The sequence below is a fragment of the Oryx dammah genome, unplaced genomic scaffold (assembly GCF_014754425.2).
Source record: "Oryx dammah isolate SB20612 unplaced genomic scaffold, SCBI_Odam_1.1 HiC_scaffold_21, whole genome shotgun sequence".
NCBI classification, from domain to species: Eukaryota; Metazoa; Chordata; class Mammalia; order Artiodactyla; family Bovidae; genus Oryx; species Oryx dammah.
Window position 1 is genome coordinate 49,880,259 of NW_024070205.1, and position 25,219 is coordinate 49,905,477.

A 25,219-nucleotide genomic window follows, 5' to 3' on the forward strand; every position below is an offset into this window, starting at 1 on the left:
CTAGAATGTTGACGTTCACTATTGCCATCTCTTGTTTGACCACTTCCAATTTGCCTTGATTCATGGACCTGACATTCCAGGTTCATATGCAGTATTGCTCTTTACAGCATTGGATCTTGCTTCTATCACCAGTCACATCCACAACTGGGTATTGTTTTTGCTTTGGCTCCATCCCTTCATTCTTTCTGGAGTTATTTCTCCACTGACCTCCAGTAGCATATTGGGCACCTAATGACCTGGGGAGTTCCTCTTTTGGTATCCTATCATTTTGCCTTTTCATGAGACAGGGATTAAGACCATCCCCATGGAAAAGAAATGCAAAAAAGCAAAATGGCTGTCTGGGGAGGCCTTACAAATAGCTGTGAAAAGAAGAGAGATGAAAAGCAAAGGAGAAAAGGAAAGATACAAGCATCTGAATGCAGAGTTCCAAAGAATAGCAAGAAGAGATAAGAACGCCTTCTTCAGCGATCAATGCAAAGAAATAGAGGAAAAGAACAGAATGGGAAAGACTAGAGATCTCTTCAAGAAAATTACAGATACCAAGGGAACATTTCATGCAAAGATGGGCTTGATAAAGGACAGAAATGGTCTGGACCTAACAGAAGCAGAAGATATTAAGAAGAGGTGGCAAGAAGACACAGAAGAACTGTACAAAAAAGATCTTCACTACCCAGATAATCATGATGATGTGATCACTAATCTAGAGCCAGACATCTTGGAATGTGAAGTCAAGTGGGCCTTAGAAAGCATCACTATGAACAAAGCTAGTGGAGGTGATGGAATTCCAATTGAGCTATTTCAAATCCTGAAAGATGATGCTGTGAAAGTGCTGCACTCAATATGCCAGCAAATTTGGAAAACTCAGCAGTGGCCACAGGACTGGAAAAGGTCAGTTTTCATTCCAGTTCCAAAGAAAGGCAATGCCAAAGAATGCTCAAACTACCACAAAATTGCACTCATCTCACATGCTAGTAAACTAATGCTCAAAATTCTCCAAGCCAGGCTTCAGCAATATGTGAACCGTGAACTCCCTGATGTTCAAGCTGGTTTTAGAAAAGGCAGAGGAACCAGCAATCAGATTGCCAACATCCGCTGGATCATGGAAAAAGCAAGCGAGTTTCAGAAAAACATCTATTTCTGCTTTATTGACTATGCCAAGGCCTTTGACTGGATCACAATAAACTGGAAAATTCTGAGAGAGATGGGAATACCAGATCACCTAACCTGCCTCTTGAGAGATCTGTATGCAGGTCAGGAAGCAACAGTTAGAACTGGACATGGAACAACACACTGGTTCCAAATAGGAAAAGGAGTACATCAAGTCTGTATATTGTCACCCTGCTGATTTAACTTCTATGCAGAGTACATCATGAGAAACGCTGGACTGGAAGAAGCACAAGCTGGAATCAAGATTGCCGGGAGAAATATCAATAACCTCAGATATGCAGATGACACCACCCTTATGGCAGAAAGTGAAGAGGAACTAAAAAGCCTCTTGATGAAAGTGAAAGAGGAGAGCAAGAAAGTTGGCTTAAAGCTCAACATTCAGAAAACAAAGATCATGGCATCTGGTCCCATCACTTCATGGGAAATAGATGGGGAAACAGTGGAAACAATGTCAGACTTTATTTTTTGGGCCTCCAAAATCACTGCAGATGGTGACTGCAGCCATAAAATTAAAAGACGCTTACTCCTTGGAAGAAAAGTTATGACCAACCTAGATAGTATATTCAAAAGCAGAGACATTACTTTGCCGACTAAGGTCCGCCTAGTCAAGGCTATGGTTTTTCCTGTAGTCATGTATGGATGTGAGAGTTGCACTGTGAGGAAGGCTGAGCACCGAAGAATTGATGCTTTTGAACTGTGGTGTTGGAGAAGACTCTTGAGAGTCCCTTAGACTGCAAGGAGATCCAACCAGTCCATTCTAAAGGAGATCAGCCCCGGGATTTCTTTGGAAGGAATGATGCTAAAGCTGAAGCTCCAGTACTTTGGCCACCTCATGCGAAGATTTGGCTCGTTGGAAAAGACTGATGCTGGGAGGGATTGGGGGCAGGAGGAGAAGGGGATGACAGAGGATGAGATGGCGGATGGCATCACGGACTCAATGAACGTGAGTCTGAGTGAACTCCAGGAGATGGTGATGGACAGGGAGGCCTGGCGTGCTGCGATTCATGGGGTCGCAAAGAGTCGGACACAACTGACCGACTGAACTGAACTGAACTGAAGAGAAATTAGTTTTGCCAAATGTTCTGTGCTTTTGTGTATCCTGAATTTTATGAGAGAAGCTGCAGATGAGGTAACCTCATCAGTGAGCAGCTCTGAAGATAGGAGTTGGAAGTCATCAGTGTACATATTTTAATTGAAATCCAGAAAGTAGGTGAGATTTTCTGGGGAGAATGTCTAGGGAGGCAATTCTCTACCTCTAGTGTACATTGGAGTCACCAGTGAGGCTTATTTATAATGATGGTTCCTGGAGTCTACCCCAGAAAACTTCTTACTGGAGGGCATTGAGGTGGGACTGAATAACCAGCAGGCTTAATGAGGGCCCAGGTGATTCTGACACAAGTAGACTACTGGTAACTTGAGATACTTGGGAGTAAAATAATCAGGAGGCCAAGGAAGCCACTAAATGAGTTTCAAATGGATGTGTGTAAATATTACCAAAGATGATCCATTGAGTATAAGAAGAAAAGAGCTTTGACTTTTATGTATGTTTTAAAATGTATATTAGAATAGTAATCCATGTCCGTGATGTGTAAATAAATTCATACAATTTAGTAAATGATGGATTTAAAACCTGAACTTAGGTCTTGGTGCCTTGAAAGCCCTTGTTTGTTCCACTATGCTGTGTTGCCTCAGAGGTGAAGTGCTTCAGTAATTTTAGTGTTGGTTAGTGGCAGAGGATGAACTAGCACTTAAACACACTTTCCCAGTCCTGTCATTCCAATGTCGTTTGCTGTTTTTAAGAAGGGGGAGAGAGGCTGTGGAGTTAGGTAGAGAGGAACCTGTAACCTACTTGAAAAGGTCAGTCCCTGCAGTGCCCTGTCTTGTCTTGTAAGTGTCCCTTTACCTGTTTCTTAAAGTCTAGAAGAAACAGACCGTCTCCATTCTCCATCTTTTGCTGTGAGGAATGAGAGAAGCAGAGGAGCTTGTTCTTCTCCTGCCCTACCCTCAAAAGGAAAAATTCATCATGCTTCTTTTGAAATGGGACTGACTCTGATGTATTAACTATTGTGTACAGTTTTAAAATGTGTAATTCCTTGAGTTTGAGCAACAAATGGTTTGGGAGATAAAATCACTCAGATTATCTACTGTGTCCAATATTAAACTTATCCCTTCCAAACCTCTTCATCCTGTTTTTCTTGATTTTGTCTGATACAGCCACTGGGTTTTGGCCTCCATGTCATGCTGATCAGGAAGTCAAATCATTTCTTTTAAGTATATCTCACCCTTAGTAAATCCTTCCCCTTCCTTAGTTTTGTCCTTCATTTCTTACCTACCATAAGTTTTGTTTTCTAATGCCACAGGCAGAGTGATATGTCTGTGCTATAGATTTTTCATCACTGTCCTATTTCAGATCCTCCAGGAGGGCTCAGCAATGCAGAAAAGATAAAGTTCAGTCTTGATGGCATGGCACTTCGGGTCGTTCCTGATCTGGCCCAAGTATTTCTCTCCAGACTCATCTCTTACACTTCCTCTCAAATATTCTGAGCTTCAGGTATCTTGAGCATCACTTTACACATGTTCTTTAAACTTTTACATATAATTTTTCTTTTGTTTGGATTTTCTTTTCCTGGCAAATCCTTACTGTTCTTCAGAATTCAACTCAAATGAGTCACTGATTCTATGAAACTTCCGAGTTTATCTTCAGTTAGAGATGATTCCATCAGTCCTTTATTTACATTATGAGTGTCAGTATATTGCAGTTATATTACTTTCTCACTTTCCATTTAGACTATTAATATTTGATTTCTTGATAACCAAGACTGTACCTCCCAAACTCACAATGGTATTCCTAAATTTAAGCTTGCCAAGTAAGACTACACTGTTGGTTTTCTTTATTCTCCCAGTACCGATTTTATGGAGAACCTGTAATAAAAGCATGTATTGAAAATGGAACTAGCTGTATTGACATCTCTGGAGAACCTCAGGTATGTAAAATGAAAAGAGAACAGAATTAATAATACAACTTCTGTTCACATGAAAAATGGTGCAATTTTGCAGACATATTTTAGAAGGTAATGATTCCTCCCTAGCATTTTAAGATGGTATTTCATTAAAAGCTTGAAGGAGAGCGTGGTGATAAGGTATTCGCTTTTGTTCCCAACAACCTGATTTCTTTCAAAGCCTTTGTGTATAGTATGTGTTGATTTATATAACTACTGCATGCTGTAAACAGAATTAATTAAAATAAAACTTGCTCAGAGTCATAGAACCATTAAGTTGAAAAGCTAGGACTTGAATTGAGGTTTGCCTGACTGCAGGGAGTGGAGTATTATAAGAACAAAGCTACACTAGTGCCTTTATAACTGTAATCTCCTGTGTTCCTATAATCTCAGTCCTGTCATCAGTGTGCCAGTATAGTATATACATATATAGAGCTTATCAGTTGGTGATACTGGAAAGTGCTGAGAAAGTGTAAATTACCAAGACTGATGCAAGAAGTCAGAAGCATGAATGTAAGAAAAACCTAATAGTGATCCAGAAAGTATGTACACCAAAAATGCAAATTTAAGTAACTCAGTTTAAAAAAACAGTAAGGGAGGAAAAGAGGCAAATACTCCTGTGCAAAAGAATTCCGTGTAATTCACATACTTCTGTGCCCTCAAGGAGGGGGAACATAACGCCTTCCTTCTTATATGTGGGCTGCACGTAGTCGCTTCCTTCCAATGAGTACAGTATGGAAAGGAGAAGGAAAAGACAAGCTTTACAGTGGAGAAGCTGGAGAACACTAGCTCAGCCAGGTATTCAGGGTCAACATCAACAGTGGTAAATTATGTTGATAGTATGTACTCTTTCCTTTTAATTGAAGTATAGTTAATTTACAACATGGCGTTTCAGATGTATAGCAAAGTGTTTCAGCTATATGTATTTTCAGATCCTTTTCCATTATAGGATATAGTTCCCTGTGCTATAGAGTAAATCCTTATTGTTTATCTATTTTATATTAGTGGTGTATCTTTTAATCCCATACTCCTGGTTTATCCCTCTCTCCTATGCTCCCTCCTGCTTTCGTAACCGTGTGTATTTGTGAGATAGTATGTACTGTTGATATGACATCATGAAATGGCACGTTACCCCTGTGATCTTCCTCCCCAAAACCTATAACTTCACTATAGTAATGAGAAAGTCATGAAATAAATTCCAGTAGAGGGGCATTCTACCAAGTACCTGGGCAGTACTGTAATGGTCATAAAAAGCTAGAAGTCTGAGAAACCGTCACAGCCAGAGGAGCCTAAGAAGACACGACAGCTAAATGTAGAACAGTATCTTGAATGGAATCCTGGATAGAAGGACATTAGGTAAAAGCAAAGGAAACCTGAACAAAGTATGCTGCTGCTAAGTCGGTTCAATCGTGTCCGACTCTGTGCAACCCCATAGACAGCAGCCCACCAGGCTCCCCCGTCCCTGGGATTCTCCAGGCAAGAACACTGGAGTGGGTTGCCATTTCCTTCTCCAATGCATGAAAGGAAAAGTGAAAGTGAAGTCGCTCAGTCATGTCTGACTCTTAGCGACCCCATGGACTGCAGCCTACCAGGCTCCTCCATCCATGGGATTTTCCAGGCAAGAGTACTGGGTTGCCATTGCCTTCTCCATGAAGTATAGACTTCAGTTAATAATAATATATCAATACTGGTTCATTAATTATAACACATTAATGTGAAAGATGAAATGATAGGGTTAGCTGAGTGCAAAGTGCCTAGGAACACTCTACTACTCAGTTTTTTTCCCTGTAAATCTAAAATTGTTTTTTAAAAGTAATTATTAAAAAACAGGCAAAGAATTTGAACAGACGTTATTACCTTCTGCATCCCCTCCTTTCTGACCATTCTTATCTTTCTGTTTATATATGTGCACAGATACATGTTTGTAATGATGTTCATCAGGAAGATGTGATTTGGGGTAGCTTTGTTTGGCTTTCTTTGTATATTTTTATATTAATTTTTCATAATAGCAATTACTTTTACAATTAAAAAAAGTTGTAAAAAATGACTTAATTCAGATCAGCATATCTCTCATTGGAACAGAGTAAGTATGTTTGCTGAATAAGCGCTATTTTCACAGTTAATGTTTTGCCGCAGAGGCATCTTAGTTAGCATTTTCACAGTTTAATTGCTTTATTTTTAAAATTGTTTAAATTTAAATTTGCTTTTTAATTGCTTTGTTGTTTAATATAGATCTAGATGTTTCTACATAGCTCTGATTTAGATCTTTTGTCTTGAATCTTTAGTTTCTGGAACTAATGTATTGGAAGTATCATGAGAAAGCTGCAGAAAAGGGGGTTTATATCATTGGAAGCAGTGGCTTTGACTCCATTCCAGCAGATCTGGGAGTAATATATACCAGAAATAAAATGAATGGTAATTACTGATCAATAAGCAATAATGGAATTTAAAATAGAGTGGTTTCATGTTGGTAATTGTGATGAACTCAAATCTGCTTGGGAAAAGAAACATAATTATTAATGGGTAATAGTAAAACACACACTTTGTTTTAATATAACTCTGCATGTTAGAAAATGCTACTGACACTCTTGGTTTTTGAGGTGTGGATAGTACTATAAATGTTCTAAAGGAAGGAATTCTCCATTTTTTGAATCTAGTTGTGGTTATAGTTGTGGAAATCTAGTTGTGGAAAATTTTTAGCAAGCATTATAAATTAAAACTTGCTTTGTTTAGGAATTACTACATCTTAGTATCATACTAAATTGAAAAGTCTTAATTTTTTAATGAATGAAGCTAGGAAGTATTGAACAAAGTTTTTGATATCTTTTTTTTTTTAGCTCATGTATAATAATGGAGATAATAATGGGGAAAATTACTAATGTAGTAAAACAATGGAAGTTACTAATGTCATACATATACAAAAAAATGTCCCTTTTAGAAAAAGATCTGAAGCCTTAAGGTCAGTTCTGTATAAACCATTCCAGAGCTTAAAAAGATGGAATGTGTTCCAGTTTATGTTAGAAAGGTAGCTTTGAAACTGAAGCTCAACAAATGTAATGCACATGCGTACCATTTACTGATTTTAGATTTTTAGAAATTGAGGAATAGAATACTTTCTTAACATAGTGAAAGTCAGAAAGCAGCAGCTAACATCATACTTAATAATGAAACACTAGAACCATTCCTAATAAAGAAAAGGGCATGAATTGAGCATCTTTAAAATACTTAGTCTTCCAACTCATGGATCTAGTATATTTACATTTGTTAAAAAACTTACTAAAAATCTTCATTTACTAAAAAAGCTTGGACTGTTTTTCATGATGTTCCTACACGTTTCTCATTGAGGTTTTTCTTAAATATTTAGTAGTTGTTATTTTGGATAGGTCCTTTTTTACTTTTAAAGGAGAAATACTACTTTGAGATTTGTTTTAAAACTTTTTTTCAGATACTGAAACCTAGGAGTCAACATTTTAGCAAATACCCCAACTAATTGTTGATTCACATGGTTCATATTTTATTATATACGTACATATTAGGTGGTGCATGTTCTTCCTGTGCGTAGGGTTATATCACAGAGCCATATATTCAGGCCACATTCTCTTAACTCTCAGAATCCTCTCCAGTGAGCTAGACTTTAATGATCTATTTTTGGTTTTGTCAGATATTTTAAAGTTGTTCAATTCATTCCCTTCTCTTTGTTAGGAATGGTTCTAGTGTTTTGTTATTAAGTATAATGTTGACTACTGCTTTTTGACATTCATTGTGTTAAGAAAGATGTTTATGTGGCTCTAGTTCTTCTCTGGTGTAACATCATCGTGGATGACATAATTATTCATTACCTTGCTCATTGTCAGCTTTCAAAGTCCTCATGCTTTAATTTTCTCTTGGAATTAAAACTGGGAACACTGTCTCTTAAGAAATGGATGTATTTCATTTTATCACATTTTGAGATTTAGCTAGCCCATTATATTTTTCTTTTGTCTTACTTCTCTCAATAAGCTCAAAGACTAATTAAATTCTTAACCACTCTACATATATATTAGTCCTCATGGTTAATATAATTGATTTCTCCCCTTTTTTTCTGGCCTTGGTTTTCTACTTTTATTTTTAGTCTCTACATTTTTATTTCAATTAAACAGCCTTACTTTAAGTATTTAAAAAGCCCACAAAGCCCCACAAAGGCCCACTTTGGTAGGGTTTCTGTACATTTATTCTAAGTCACTACTAATGAGTCTTCTTGAAAGCTTTCATATTGGAAAATAGAATTCCCATAGATGCATTTTGAGAACTGATGGGCTTTTAGAATGAATGAGCTAAATTGCTGCCTTATTGGAAGAGACCTTTTGCAGTGTCAGTTTGACTGCTAGAACACATTTTGTCAGTACCAGCAGTTAGTTTATGTTAAAGTACTTTTTTTCCTGATAATTTATCTGGCTTTAGCTGCTGCTTAAATCTGTTTACAGGAACCTAATAATACTGTTATAGCACAGATTTTCCTGATTATATCAGTTATAAGCTTAATAAAAATGTTTTCTAAATGAATAGAAATAGCTTATTTTTATTTGTCCTGGGTTAATAGATTTTTATTTGATTTTACTTTTACCATTTTCCTCCTCTTTTAGGTACACTGACTGCTGTGGAAAGTTTCCTAACCATATGTTCAGGACCTGAGGTTAGTTTTTGTCTGTTGCATGTTTTCCATGTTGATATGAAAAAACATTTTATAAATGATACTTGCCTATTAAAAAGGTTTAGATTAATTAAATTACATATACAGTTGTAATTTTTAGTGCATGAAAGTCGCTGTATTTAATTTTAAAAATTAAAGATTGTTGAGAATTATTTTGACTTAAAATAGAATTTATTTAAAACAGTTGCACAATTCATTATATTAGAATGAGCTACCTTCATCCTAACACTTAAGCATTTGTCATTGTTATGTGGTGAAACGTTGTAACCCTAGAAAATTATAACCTTAGTGCAAATCAGTGCATTTTTATTATGTGCCTAACTTGAAGTTAGATGCTCTTGTGGCCAGACAGGAAATATATGATGTAAATGTAATCTTACTGAATTTATGGTCTATTTGGGAACATAAGATAATTGCATTTTGGGGATAGGACCATGTTTTGTGGTAGTACTTCTATTGCCAATAGTGTCTAACCCAATTCTGTGTCTATACTTGAGGCTTCATAAGTATTTGTTCTCTTTAAAACAAATACTCAGTATTTCAGGTATTGTGTAATGCAAATATACGTAATAGTGCAAGATAGTGTGACCTATAAAGGAACAACATGCAAACCCTTAAAGAGGTAATAACTTAGACGAGCAGGAGACAAGAATTGTTATTAAAGAGGTCAGGTGAAATACTGAAGGATTCTGAGACTGGGGAATACGTCTACCTGGGAGGCCAGAAATCATGGAGTTTTTGGAGAAGCTGGGATATGGACTGAATTTTATAGGTTGGTGCTGAGGAGATGTAGATAAGGGAGAGGAAATAGTTTAATCAATATATAACTGTGGGATGGTGTGGTGCACGTTTTAAGTAATGAGTCTGTTCCTTTGGATTATGGTTTCAGATTGGTGAACACAAAGAACTCTGTAAAACATGCTAAAATTTGTGTTACAAATAATATCCGCTAGAGTATCAGAGGGAAGGGAAGGGATAGTGGGACTGAGTAATTTGAGAGTGCCTCATAAAGGCCTTATTAAGTTGAACCTTGAAAAGTGAATAGCTTTTGGAAGATGAGAGGCAGCAACCTAAAACAAAAGCACAGAAATGAGAATGAAAGACATGCTTGGAACTATGGGGAACATGAGTTATAGAAAGCCAACTCAGCCTGGTTTAAACAAAAGAGAAAAGAATTTACTGATTCTTGTAACCAAATGTCTGCAGGTAAACAGTGTGGCTGGATCTGGATGTTCTGGATGTTATCAGAACTCATTTTTACCCCTTGTCCTCTTTGTGTCTCTTCAGTAATTCTGTATTCCTCAGTGTAGGCTCTCACAATGGTGGGGAAGTGCTGGCGGCCGCAGATATACATTGTACTTAAGGTTCATGATCTCCCAGGAACAGCTGACAGAGTTTGAGTATGCAAAATTAGGGAAGATTACTCAAGTATTGGGTTATTTGGTCATTTTTGAGCCAAACAGTGAGACCTGGGGTATAATGGAATACTCAGATAGCCCACAGAGAAGGCAATGGCAACCCACTCCAGTACTCTTGCCTGGAAAATCCCATGGACAGAGGAGCCTGGTATGCTGCAGTCCATGGGGTCGCAAAGAGTCAGACACGATGGAGCGACTGCACTTTCACTTTTCACTTTCATGCATTGGAGAAGGAAATGGCAACCCACTCCAGTGTTCTTGCCTGGGGAATCCCAGGGACGGGGGAGCCTGGTGGGCTGCCGTCTGTGAGGTTGCACAGAGTTGGACACGACTGGAGCGACTTAGCAGCAGCAACACAGATAGCCCAGGCCTGGGTCCTGGGCCTCTGGAGGGGGAATCATAGGGCCAAGCCCTTCTGAACACCATGGAACAAATTCCAAATAGGAAAGAGAGTTTTGTAAGTAGAAGACAGGGTAGCAGAATTAAAAATTCCCTGCCGGGGACCAGTGTAGAACTGACAAAAACAGATGTCCACTACAGGAAGATAATGAGAAAATAAGTAGAGCTAAAAAGCAGAGGCTTCTTTTGAAAGAGCAGCAGGAGATGATCTGTAATACAAAATGATAATACTGTCTCCTTCATTTAATTGTTATGAAGATTAAATTAGTCAGTGAATATAAATCAGAACAGTGGTTGGCAGTTAATAATCACTCAATAAATATTGTTAAGTCCTGTTTTTATAAGAACTCTAAGTTGGGGCTTGATCAGGACCAAAGATTGAAAACATCATATTCAGTGCAGCTCCTTCTCACTCCCCTTAAAGCAAAATATGGAGCCTTAATTTCCCAAGGATGGACAAAGATAACTCCCTGGAAGAAGCATCCCTTGGCCCAGAATTGGTTTCCTCCTGCTGCTTCTCCTGCTTTTCCCCTTAAGCTTTATTACTTTACATAAAAATTGAATCATAGACAGTGTATTGGACCATAGAGCAAGACTCAAAGAATTTCAGAGGATTGAAATCATATTCTCAAGACAGTGCTGTCTAGTACATCGTCCCACAATGACGCAGGTTTTCCATACACGCTGTATAACGACTTCCATACTGGATAGTGCAGCTCCAGTACAGGTGTTAGCCCACAGCCTGCTCTTATATGGCTGCAAGCTAAGAGTAATTCTACTATATTTAAAGAGCTGTAATGGAAAATGAAGAATGCGTAGCAGAGACCGTATGTGGCCTACACAGCCCAAAACACTTAGTTCGACCTTTTACAGAAATAGTGTGCCAGTCGCTGTTTTAGAGTATGTTTCAGGCTATAATACTATTACAGTCTAGAAATTGTACACTAGAAATCAGTGAAGAGATACCAAGAATTCAGTCTCTTCACTTCTTACAGGTTTTTAGGATTTTGCATATACTCCTAAGTCAGTTTTGGTAGTTTGTGTCTGTGTTAGTTTCCTAGGACTGCCATAATAAAGTACCACAAACTGGGTTGCTTAAACAAGGGAAACAGTGCTTAAGGCCAGAAGTCTAGATCTAGCTAGCAGTCTGGATCTAGCTAGAAGGCTAGAAGTCCATGATCAAGATGCTGGTGGGGTTGGTTTCTTCTGAGGACTGTGAGGGAGCTCCAGGCTTTCTCCTGGCTTTGGGTGTTCGCTGGCACTCTTTGGTGTTCCTTTGTTTGTAGATGCATCACTCAGACCTCTTTTTCATCTTCACATGATGTGTGTGCATGTCCAGATTTCTCCTTTGTATAAGGACACCAGTAATTTTGGGTTGGGGGTCCACCTTCTCCAGTATGACCTCAACTTAATTAGTTAAATCTGCAACAACCATATTTCCAAATAAGTCACATTCTGAGGTGCTGGGGGTTAGGCCTTCAACATACAAACATGGGGCAGAGACACAATTTGACCCATAACAGTATCTTTCTAAGAATTTGTTCATTTCATCTAGGTTATCTAATTTGTTTGGCATACAACTGTTCACAGTATTTCCTTATACTCCTTTTTCTTTCTGTAAGATTGTTAATGCCACTTCTTTCATTGCTGATTTTAGTAATTTGAGCCCTTTCCCTCTCTCTCTCTCTCTCTGTCTCTCTCACTCACTCTCTCTCTCTCACTCTCTCAGTCCAGCTAAAGGTTTTTCAGTGTGATGGATTTCTTTAAAGAACCGGCTTTGGTTTCATTGACTTTATTATTGTTCTTTTCTTTGTTTATTTCCACTCAAGTCTTTATTATTGTTAGAAGACTAGAATAGAAAGCAGAAATATAAAAATCAGTTGCATTTCTATATACCAGCCACAGTTAGAAAATGAATTGTTTTGAAAAAGAGACCATTTATAGTAGCATTAAAAAATCAAGAACTTTAGAGGACTTCCCTGATGGGAAGTGGTCAAGAAACTGTCTCCCAATGCAGGGGATGTGGGTTCAATCCCTGGTTGGGGAACTGAGATCCCACATGACACAGGGCAACCGAGCCCATGCATAGCAACTACTGAGGCTGTGTGCTCTAGAGCTTGGCCCCCACAACAAGGAAGCCCACACACCACAACTTGAGAAGCCTGTGTACTGCCACAAAGAACCATTGCAGCCAAAACTTAAAAAATTAAAATAATCAAATACTTAAGAATAAGTGATACAAAATATATCAGAGTTCTATGAAGAAAACTATAAAGTGTTATTGAGTGACCTTAAAGAAGGCAAAGAAATATGAGAATCCACCATATTCATGGATTTGAGTACTCGATTTTGTTAAGATGTCAGTTTTCCTTCAATTGATTTATAATCCCATATAATTCCAATCAAAATCCCAAACAGGTTTTTTTTTTTTTTTTTTGGCTTGTTTTCTTTTAGTGTGCAGCTTGACAAACTAGTTCTAAAATGTGTATGAAAATGCAGAGGGCTAAAAATAGGTAACACTTTCTTAAAGAAGAATAAGGTAGAACAATGCTCTTGAATATCAAGTCAGAGTGTAATATTGGCAGGGAGATAGCAATAGGTCAACAGAACAGGATAAAGAGCTCAAAGTAGTTTGTGCATATATGAGCACTTGATTTATGGTAAAGAGTCTTTTCAGGAGATGATGGGTATGGAGAAACAATGAAATTGGACTCATACTTTGCACTATGTACAAAATTAAGTTTAGATGGGTTATAGACCTTAATGAATAAGGCAAAACACTAAGCTTTTAGAAGGTGACATTCCCTGGCCTCAAGGTCAGGAATGGCTTCTTTTTGCCCAGAAATATATTTTATTTTATTAATTTATTTTTATTGAGGTATAATTGACATATAACATTATACTATTCAGATGTACAACATAATTCAGTATTTGTATGTATTACAAAATGATCACCACTAGTTAATATCTATCACCTCACTTAGTTATATTTTTTTTCTTGTGATGAGAACTTATAAAATTTCTCTAAGCAAATTTCTAATATGCTATATAATATTTTTGTATACATTTAAAATTTTTAAATTGAGTATTTTTTAATCAAAGACACCATTAAGAAAATGGGTCAGCTGCAGAGTGAAAAGGTATTTCTAACACATGATGAATCCTGACATCACAATTTTGAACAAAAGAAGCAAAATTCAAGAAATATACACTATATGGTTCCATTTCTATAAAATTTAGAAACAGGCAAAATTTACTACACTGTCTAGAAATGAATTCTTAGGTGGTAAAATTAAAAAAAAAAAGAATTTTTTTTGATTATCACAAAGGCAGAAAAGGAGGACTTTCTGGGCTTAAATAGATGTTAGCCTCATAATTACATTAAATTATGCTTTTATGTTCTGTGCACTTTTCTATTTTTTAGCAAAATAAAGGGTTTTTAAAATGAGATGTAATTTTTGTCTTTTTAATGGCTTATTTGTATAAGAAGATACTCTTAGGTTTTTTAAAAATCTGTTTTCCCCTGATTTTAAGAAATCTTTGCAGATAGGTCAGATTGGCTAGGCGCAGATTGAGAATAGTTTCACAAATTAAACTCGGAAGACTTTTAGTTCTGTTTTAGTTTTAGCAAAACAAAAGTGATTAATCTGTTACAAAATGGAAGTTAGATTGGTATCTCTCTACCTTTCAGTTTCATCAAAGCTGTTATGTGAAAACATGAATCTTCTGATGGTTTTATTATTTCTTTTTTCCTGCTTAAAGCAATCAGTGATAGTTAAGTGAAAATGATGAAGTGAAACTCACTAGCTTGTTAAAAAAAAATATAAATAATGGTAGGAGGAAAGAAGAAAGGACATATGTTGTAAATATGTAGTATGTAAAAAGGGTGTAAACAGTGAATATGATTGTACTAATGAATGTTACTGCTGCCTATCTGGTCATAAAAATTCATCTCAAGATTATTGAATTAGAGATTATGCCTTGCTCAAATAAGATGAAATGTTCTTTGTATCAATTAGAAATGACTTGGTTTTACATTTTAGTAATTATCCCTTAAGACATGTTTCTTCTTAATATTTTAATTTTTTTTTTGAGTGTAGTTGATTTACAGTGTTGTATGAGTTTACATGTTTCTTTAACTCTTGAATTATTTTGTTAGGGGTTGTCCATTCATGATGGTACCTGGAAGTCAGCAGTTTATGGTTTTGGAGATAAGAGTAATTTGAAAAAACTACGAAATGAGTCAGATATGAAGCCTGTCCCCATTGTTGGACCAAAATTGAAAAGAAGGTATCAAAAAATCTGTTCTTCAGTTTATCTAAGCATATTGTTGTTTATCTGACTGTCAATAACATATGCTATTAAAAAAGCCTGGAGACTTATAGTGAGTTCACCGTTATTTTCAAAGATAAATAAAATGTAATTAATATGTTACACTAAGTTTAACTACTTCATATGTAATAATACATTTGGATTCTGGGAAAAATTAGTTTTATGGCTCTTCACCATCAGTATCAAAATTGAACATCAGTTAAATTTTATGCAATAAAAATGTGATGATCTTATGTATATTAATCAATATATTAATAGTGTTTATATGTGAGAACCCTGAACTCAGAGTTTGGCTATTGAAATGAGTGTTCTTTTTATCGTTATCTGGAGAAATTGTTGGGGTACAAAACATGGTTAAATTGTGTATGTGTTAAGTGCCCATGGTATGAAGAATACTAGTGTTCTAACTTGTCACTTCGGAGAAAGCAACGGCACCCCCCTCCAGTACTCTTGCCTGGAAAATCCCATGGATAGAGGAGCCTGGTAGGCTGCAGTCCATGGGATCGCTAAGAGTCAGACATGTCTGAGCAACTTCACTTTCACTTTTCACTTTCATGCATTGGAGAAGGAAATGACAACCCACTCCAGTGTTCTTGCCTGGAAAATCTCAGGGATGGGGGAGCCTGGTGGGCTGCCGTCTATGGGGTCGCACAGAGTTGGACACAACTGAAGTGACTTAGCAACAGCAGCAGCAACTTGTCACTTATTTGGGTGCAAGTGTAAAAAACAAAGGACGAATACTAAAGTAAATTTTAATGAAGAGCAGATCTGCCATCATTATTGTTATCATTAATTGCCTCAGCAAGATTTAAACTTTTTATTCAGAAATTTTCCAGCTAAAGTTGTGGTCACTGTAAATGGGAAAGATGCAACATGGGTCTGTCTTGCAGGTGGCCAGTTTCTTACTGCAGAGAACTCAACAGCTATTCCATTCCTTTCTTGGGAGCAGATGTGTCTGTTGTCAAGCGGACTCAGCGTTACTTGCATGAAAATTTAGAGCAGTCACCTGTAAGTGTATATGATTTATTTTTTAATGAAGAATATTCTAGTTTGTTTCAGTTCTTCCATCAGTTTAATGTAGGATTTTTATGTTTATAAATCCAAAAAAGAAAGAGTTGAATAGTGAATGTTTCAGTTTCTGGGAGCATAAAGAATTAGTAGTGTAGAGCATTTTGCATTTTATGGGGGTGGTAATAGCTTCCTCCCACAATTCAGATCTGACCTTCTGAATATGTTTTTTACTTGAGACAGTAGAAGCAAGTTCACTGCAGGAAATCCTGGTGTTGTAAGCATCCAACAGTCCTGTTGAGAGTTTGAGATGCTAGAATACTATGGATATATCTGGGTTCTTCTCTCTTCTGTCCTTGCTACCTCTGGAGTCCCATCCTACTCCACTGGTGAGAGAAGTCATTATTCCCACTGCCAAGACTTGAAGAGGAAACTATTTCAAGTTAAAAAAGAATTTCTTAAACAGGTTGTAAGTGGAGTATACATTCTATAATGTGTAATTGTTAAACTCAGGTATATGATTATGAACATTTCATATTTTATTCAAGGAGGGGGAGCTAATTATTGTTTGCAACAATTCCTTTTAAAAAATGTCCCTCTAGTGTCTATTTTCTGAATAAGCTTTTAGAACATAACACATTCATAAAGTGAAAACTGCTTTCATTTGATATTTCTGACTATAGAGTAAGTTATTAGTAGCTAACATTTTTGTATTACTTGGTCTAAGAAAGGCATAACATCCTGATTTTATATTCTTCATCTAGGTTCAGTATGCTGCTTATGTAACTGTGGGAGGCATCACTTCTGTTATTAAGCTGATGTTTGCTGGACTCTTCTTTTTATTCTTTGTGAGGTTTGGCATTGGAAGGCAACTTCTCATAAAAGTAAGTAAGTTTTTATGAAACTAAACCTATAGAAGTATTTTCTATGAATTTTAAAAAGTATGACTAAAGGTTTTGTTTTTTTCCCCTTTAGTTCCCATGGCTCTTCTCCTTTGGTTATTTTTCAAAACAAGGTCCAACACAAAAACAGGTAACCCTTTCCTTTGTATCCAGATCTCTAAAATAATATTTTTCTTTTTACTTTTCCTCAGTGCAGTGATAATAATAGCTAAGACTTGATGAAGCACTTACTTTATTTCAGACATTCTTATGTTCTTTATATATATTAGATTAGTCAATCTTTTCAAACACTCCTTGAGGGAGGTGTTATATCCATTTTATAAATGAGGAAAATAAGTAACAGAAGTAACAGAGAGGCTAAGAAATTTGCCAAAGTCCTGTAGTAAGTAGATGGGCAGGCTAGAATGAGAACTGAGCTGTTTGGCTCCAGAAATTATGTTCTCTTTACATCGTGGAAATTTCAGATTTTTTTACTCTTCAGTTTTACTCCTTCATTGTCTCATCCTTTTTACCTCCTCTGTCCCCCTCTCCCAAGCGTACTTCCTTTTTCCTCTTTCACACACCCTGGATTCCCATGGTAGATAAATTGAATTGTCACCTGTCCAATATCCTCAATACGACGGCTTTAGGCACTTAAAATATAATGTGTAAAATCTGAACTTCTTTCCACCAAACCCTCTTCTTCCTTCTTGTTTCCCATCTCAGTTGGTGGCACTATCATCTGCCCAATCAAGAATGCAGGCATCATTCTAGATTTTTCTCCAAATCCATCACAACTACCTTAGTTCCCTCTCCCTTCTCTCCTGTCTCCCTTCTCTGCCACTTCCTTCTAATTGTGGTAAAATTAAAATACGCATGACATAAAATTTCCCATCTTAACCATTTTCGTTCATCAGGGATACAGAGGGCTGATTGTATATACCCTGTTTTGCTTATCCACTCATCTGTGCATTGACATTTGGATTACTTATGTCTTTTGTCTATTTTGAATAATGCTTTTATGAAATTGAGTGTGCATTAACATCACTGAAGAGCTTTCAAAAAGTCCAATGCCCAAGCCACATTCTACACCAATCAAACCTGAACCTCTGATCATCTGTTTTGGGTTCTCTCCCAAAGTTGAGATCTCTGCTATGAGGCCTCACTTCACACCTACTGAATCAGAGTGTCCAAATGCCAGGGTCAAAACATGTATTTGAAAAAAGCTCCCTGAGTGATTCTGATATACAAAGTCCAGGTGTAAAAGTCATTGCCAAAGCAGTAAATCAGGGAAGTATTTTAAAGAAGGTGATAACAGGGTCAGATTTAATTGTTTATTGAAGTGTAGTTGATTTACAATATTGTGTTAGTTTCAGGTATATGGCAAAGTAACTTAGTTATACATATATATTTTTTTCACGTTATTTTCCATTATAGGTTATTACAAGGTATTGGATGTAGTTCCTTCTGTTATACAGTAAATCCATGTTGCTGATCTATTCTGTGTGTAGCAGTTTGTAGTTGTTAATCCCCTACTCTTAATTTATCTGCCCCCCTTTCCTCTTTGGTAATAGTACATTTGTTTTCTATGTCTGAATTTGTTTATATTTTATATCAGTTTTTAAATTCTACATATAAATGATATCATATAATATTTGCCTTTCTCTGTTTGACTCATTTCACTTAGTATGGTATTGTCTAGGTCCATCTGTGTTGCTTCAAACAGCAATATTTCATTCTTTTTTTATAGCAGTAATATTTCATTGTATATATACATATTAGGGGCTTCCCTCATAGCTCAGTTGGTAAAGAATCTGCCTGCAATGCAGGAGACCCAGGTTCATTTCCTGGGTCAGGAAGATCCCCTGGAGAAGGAAATGGCAATCCGCTCCAGTAAGCTTGCCTGGAAAATCCTATGAACAGAGGAGCCTGGTGGGCTACAGTCCATGGAGTCACAAGAGTCGGACACGACTTAGCAGCTAAACCACCACCACCACCACCACCACCGCCGTACATACCACATCTCCTTAAACCAGTTGTCTGTTGATGAGCACTTGGATTGTTTCCATCTCTTGGCTATTATAAATAGGGCTGCTATGAACATTGGCAAGCATTTATCTTTTGAATTAAAGTTTTCCTGTTTTCTGGATATATGGCCAGGAGTGGGATTGCTGGATCATATGGTAGCTCTGTTTTTAGTTTTTTTAAGGAACCTCCCTCCTGTTTTCTATGGTGGCTGTGCCCATTTACATTCTCACCAGTGAGAGAACATACAGTATTTATCTTTGTCTTACTTTACTTGAAGTCCATCCATGTCATCACAGGTGGCAGGATTTCATTCTTTTTTATGGCTGAATAATATCCCTCTGTGTGTGTGTGTGTGTGATGTGTGTGTGTGTATCACTACATTTTCTTTGCACATCAGTGGACATTTAGGTTGTTTCCGTGTCTCAGCTATTGTAAATAACGCTGCAGTGAACATGGGGGTACAGATATTTTTTCAAATTAGTGTTTTGGTTTGCTTCAAATAAATATCTGAAAGTGGACTTGCTGGATTGTATGATTTGCATTTCCCTGCTGATTACTGATACTGAGCATGTTTTGTTAGTCACCTGTATGTATTTTTTGGAAAGTGTCTATTAAGGCCCATTTTTAATCAGATTGTTTGGTTGAGTCGTATGTATTTTTGTATATTTTCAGTATTAACTCTTTATTGGATCCATTTTTTGAAAATATCTTCTTCCATTCAGTAGGCAGTCTTTTTGTTTTGTTGATAGTTTCACTGTGCAAAATTCAGTTTAATGTAGTTCCACTTGTTTATTTTTGCTTTTGTTTCTCCTAAGAAGACATCCAGTAAAATACTAAGACTGGTGTCAAAGAGCATACTACCTATGTTTTCCTCTCAGGAGTTTTGTGGTTTCAAGTCTTACATTTAAGTTCTTAATCCACTTTGAGTTTATTTTTCTATATGTTGTGAAACAGTAGTCCAGTTTGATTTTTTTGCATGTAGCTGTCCAATTTTCCCAACACAGTTTATTAAAGAGACTGTCTTTCCTGTTGTATGTTCGTGCCTCCTCTATTGTAGATTAATTGAATGTGTAAGTGTGGGATTATCTCTGAGCTCTCTACTCTGTTCCATTGATCTATGTGTCTGTTTTTTTTGTGCCAGTACCATACTAGTTTTGGGGGTTTTTTTGGCCATGCTGCACAGCTTACAGGATCTTAGTTCCCCAACCAGAGATTGAACCCATGCTTCCTGCCGTGGGAGCATGGCGTTCTAACCCCTGTACCACCAAGGAGTTCTCAGTACCATACTCTTTTGATTACTGTACTTTTGTACTGTAATTTGAAATTATAGATGATGATACTTCCAGCTTTGTTATTCTTTCTCAGGATTACTTTGACTTCAAATTTAAGAATTATTTGGTCTCATTCTGTGAAAAATGCCATTGGTATTTTGATAGCTATTGCATTGACTGTGTAGATTTTCTTGGGTAGTATTGTCGTTTTAACAATATTAGTTCTTACAATCCAAGAGCATGGTATATATTTCTATGTGTCATCTTCAGTGTCTTTCATTAGTGTCATAGTTTCTTGAGCACAAGTATTTTACATCCTTGATTAGATTTATTTCTTGGTATTATTCCTTTTGATTGTAAATAAGATTGTTTTCTTAATTTCTCTTTCTGATTGTTGTTAGTATATGGAAATGCAATAAGTTTCTGTATGTTAACTTTGTATTTATATCCTGCAACTTTACTGAGTTCATTTATTAGTTTTAATAATATTTTTGTGGGATCTTTAGGATTCTGTATGTAATGCCATGACCTCTGCATACAGTGACAATTTTACTTCTTACTTTCCAATTTAGATTCCTTGTATTTTGTTTCTTGTCTGATGGTTTTGACTAGGACTGCCAAGTACTATGTTGAATAGAAGTGGCAAGAGTGGGTGCTCTTGTCTTGTTTCTGATCTTAGAAGAAAAGCTTTCAGAAAAGCTCTTAACTTTTCACCATTGAGTATGCTGTTGGCTATGGGTTTGTCATATATGGTCTTTATTATGTTGAAATATGTCCCGTCTATATACACACTTTGTTGAGACTTTTTATTAAAATGGATGTTGAATTTTATCAAGTGCTTTTCCTGTGTTTGAGATGATTATATGATTTTTATCCTTTATTTTGTTAATGTGGAATATCACACTGACTTATTTGTGGATGTTGAACATGTTTGCATCCCTAAACTAAATCCCACTTAAGTATAGTATGTGCTGTGCTGTGCTGTGCCGTGCAAAGTCACTTCAGTTGTGTCCAACTCTTTGCGACCCTATGGACGGTAGCCCACCAGGCTCCTCTGTCCATGGGATTCTCCAGGCAAGAATACTGGAATGGGTTGCCATGCCCTCCTCCAGGGGATCTTCCTGACCCAGGGATCGAACCCATGTCTTTTATACCTCCTGCATTGGCAGGCGGGTTCTTTACCACTAGCGTGACAGCCAGATCTTAATTATAGCTTATGGTCCATTCAATGTATTGTTGAATTCAGTTTGGTAATATTTTGCTGAGGACTTGGCACAGGAAGCTGAGGCTTCCCTGGTGTTTCAGTTGGTAAAGAATCCCCCTTCAATGCAGGAGACCTGGGTTCAGTTCCTGGGTTGGGAAGATCCCCTGGAGAAGGAAACAGCTACCCACTTCAGTATTCTGGCCTAGAGAATTCCATGAACAGAGGAGCCTGGCAGGCTACAGTCCATGGGGTCACAAAGAGTTGGATACAACTGACTCACTTTCACTTTCATTTTGCACTTATATTTATCAGAGATATGGGCTGTAATTTTCATTTCTTGTAGCCACCTTGTCTGGTTTTGCCTTTAAATAATGATTTATCCTTTCTGGTACCTACTTCACTTTTCTTTGTAATAAACTTCTCTATTAGAAGGTATGTGTGCTGTGAGGACACACACAATTCAAGACCCTGGCCTCCTGCTCAGTAAATTTAATAATGCCCTTCACTAAGCTAACCCTGGACTTCTAATTCATGCTTCATATTGTTACTAGATCTCATGTGTGTGTGTACACACACACACACACACACACACACACAATCTTCCCCCCTCCCCTAAACTAAGCTCTAGAAATGCCGTATATTTTATTTTTATAAGTACTTTATGTCTCAGGGCCTAATATAATGTCTGACACTTGGTTTATACTTAATAAAAATTTGTTCACCGTGGCCTTGTTACTTTTTTTCTAAGTTTAGTGATTATGACAGATGCTTGGATAAATCTTCTATAATTTAATTTTGAATCAAATTTTTATACTTCTAAATGGAGCAGTTTTGTGTCTATATCCTAGGCCCATATTACCATTACTTGCTGACTATTTTTGTCTTCTCACCTCAAACATATCTAAAGCCAGAGTAACATATTCTGTCCTAAAATAAAAACTACCTCCAGCTTTTCCTCTGAAACTGCCTGTTTTAGTGATGCTGTTCTTTCAGCTACAGCCTAAGATTCATCTTTATTCTTCACTAAGACTCAGCTTTATTCCTCACTACCTCTGTCCCCAGAACATTACACCAATCAGCAAAACTTATGGTTCTTCAAAGAATTATTTTTTGTTCCATGCTTAGTTACGGATGACAGGATATTCTATCTAATAGAATATTGATGTTATCTATTAAAAATGTCTTATATGAAGTATAATGTTAATAGAATGTTTTATTGTGTTCAAGGAGGAAATGACATATTTATTTAATAAACTCTTTGCTTTCTATTCCTCAGATTGATGCTTCATCATTTACTATGACATTTTTTGGTCAAGGATTCAGCCAAGGCGTTTCCCCTGTTAAGAACAAACCAAATATCAGAATTTGTACTCAGGTGAAAGGACCAGGTATTTCACATGTGACTTAAGAACGTTTGGGAGTTTTACATTGTCTTTAGCTGTAACATGGTGTACTAGTCATAATTTCTTTTTAAAATTTGTTTTAGAAATAAATTTATACAGTTATTTAAGTTAATAATGATAAATAATTCTGTCAAAAGAAGGATTGGAATTATTGGTATCATTCAGTTTTATTGTTGTATACCTCTCTCTGATCTTTTTTTCTTTCAGTATGATTCAGTAATTCTGAATGGAATTTTTAATATAAGAAGACAAGGGGCTGATTGATATTTATCTGTTCTACTCTCATACTCAAGGGTCACTTTAAAGCCTTTTACTTATAACAGTAGTATAATTATAATCAAGGCTGTGGTCCAAGCTTTCTTTGGAGTCTGTGATCACTCTGACATTGCTTGTGAAATATGTGCACATGTGTGTTTTCCCAGGGAGGGTAAAAATTTTGATAGGTTGTTAAAAAACTGTCACCCCAAAACATTCAATAACTAGTACTATAAATTTTAGAGAACTATACAGAGACAGCCCCACTGTGAGTTACGTTTCGTTACCATCCTTCCTAATAGATCACGGGCCTCTGTTGTACAGTTTTTAATCAAGCCAAATAGCAAAAATATCTTTGCATCTTGCATTTTTTTAAAATTTCTACTTGGGTTTTTAGGATAAGCTATGTTCTTATTTGACATGAATATAAATACCAATGTTCTACTGGTTTATAGACTTCTTTTAAAGTTACTTCTTAAAGTTAGACTTCTTTGAGAGTTACTCAGTTGTCCTTTAAGAAACTGAGTCTGTTTTTTAAAGTGAAGTTTAGTGTATTTGATTGATAAAGGTCAGTTTAGTGTATGAGTTGGGCTTCCGTGGTGGCTCAGATGGTAAAGAATCTGCCTGCAATGCAGGAGACCAGGGTTTGATCCCTTCGTCGGGAAGATCCCCTGGAGGAGGAAATGGCAACCCACTCCAGTATTCTTGCCTGGAGAATCCCATGGACAGAGGAGCTGAATAGGCTGCAGTCTAAGGGGTCGCAAAGATTGCACAGGATATGAATAAATCTAGGATCATTGGTAAGAGTGTTGGCTTGAGCTAGCTGCCCGCATGTGATTCTGGTTCAACCACTATGTGACTCTGTGAATGTGAATGAGGCGCTTAACCTCTCTATGCCTCAGTTTCCTCATCTGTAAAATGGATATAAAATAGTACTAACCTTGTATGATTGTTAAGAGGATTAAATAAGTTTAATAGATTTAAAGCACTTAATACAGTTCCTAACACTTAGTAAGGACTATATACATGTTAATTGTTATTTTTGTTATTTCATGAACAGAGTATTAAGGAAATTCTGTACATTAAGATATAAAATCTACCATTTGATTTTTCGGTGCTGTTGAATGTCTAGTTTATGGGTACTTTCTTTTTCTTGATCACCTGTTTTCTGCAGAAGCTGGCTATGTAACTACCCCCATAGCCATGGTCCAGGCAGCCATGACTCTTCTAAATGATGCCTCTGATCTTCCTAAGGCGTGAGTCTGGTTTTCTTCAAATTTAAAGATATCTTTTCCATTTACGTTATATTTTAGCTTATTTTAGTTCAGTTTTCAGGTATTGGGTTTACAGTATCTTTGATCCAAAGAGAGAGATGAACTTAAAATCATAAGGAAGTTCCTTACTGACTTCTAGGAACAGTGCAGAAAGAAGTTGAGAGCCATGTAATTTGGCTTCAGTCCCTTCGAAAAATAACTCAGATCCCAAGTTAGCTACTCAAAAAAAGGCCCCCGTAGTTCAGTGTTATTGGCAGGAGCCCTTAATCCATGCTGAATGATACCCAGCTGCCAGTGAGAGCCTTGATTCATGGCATCCTGGCTAGATAATTATTAAGTACACTATCTTACTGGAGGATTTAGCTGTTAGCCTAAAAGTAGGGCAGCTTTACAAATAAGCATAGGCTTGCAGGCTTAGAAACAAATCAGGTATGACCTGAAACTAGTAAGTAATAAATATAAAAATTATATAAAGTGAAACTTAATTACATTTTCTTCAAATATTTGTATACCCTTTGAAAGTATTTAGCATTTTTTGAATGGTAGCCATTAAATGTAACAAAAACTTCTTTTTCATCCTATTTGTCCTGTTTATGCTGCATTAATAATTGATTACCTCAGTTTATTTTGTCCATGTGTGTATTTAGAGGCTTCCCAGGTGGCACTAGTAGTAAAGAACCCACCTGCCAGTGTAGGAGACAGAGACATGGGTTCAGTCCCTAGGTAGAGATGATCCCCTGAAGAAGGGCATGGCAACCCACTTCAGTATTCTTGCCTAGAGAATCCCAGAGGAGCCTGGCAGGCTACAGTCCATGGGGTCGCAAAGAGCTGGACACAACTGAAGCAACTTAGCACACATGCATGTGTATATTTAATCTTCCTGAGTCTTA

The 25,219-nt window shown here is 36.8% G+C and overlaps 1 protein-coding gene across 1 annotated transcript in view; it reads left to right on the forward strand.

Moving 5' to 3' along the window:
* SCCPDH (saccharopine dehydrogenase (putative)) overlaps nucleotides 1–25,219 on the forward strand; it is a 32,590-nt gene that overhangs the window by 6,397 nt on the left and 974 nt on the right. Inside the window, exons 3-11 of the mRNA XM_040263621.1 lie at nucleotides 4,071–4,151; nucleotides 6,452–6,581; nucleotides 8,789–8,838; nucleotides 14,833–14,963; nucleotides 15,896–16,013; nucleotides 16,778–16,897; nucleotides 16,989–17,045; nucleotides 22,674–22,785; nucleotides 24,230–24,311. Of these exons, the coding sequence (XP_040119555.1) occupies nucleotides 4,071–4,151; nucleotides 6,452–6,581; nucleotides 8,789–8,838; nucleotides 14,833–14,963; nucleotides 15,896–16,013; nucleotides 16,778–16,897; nucleotides 16,989–17,045; nucleotides 22,674–22,785; nucleotides 24,230–24,311 (881 nt within the window). The remainder of the gene's footprint in view (nucleotides 1–4,070; nucleotides 4,152–6,451; nucleotides 6,582–8,788; nucleotides 8,839–14,832; nucleotides 14,964–15,895; nucleotides 16,014–16,777; nucleotides 16,898–16,988; nucleotides 17,046–22,673; nucleotides 22,786–24,229; nucleotides 24,312–25,219) is intronic.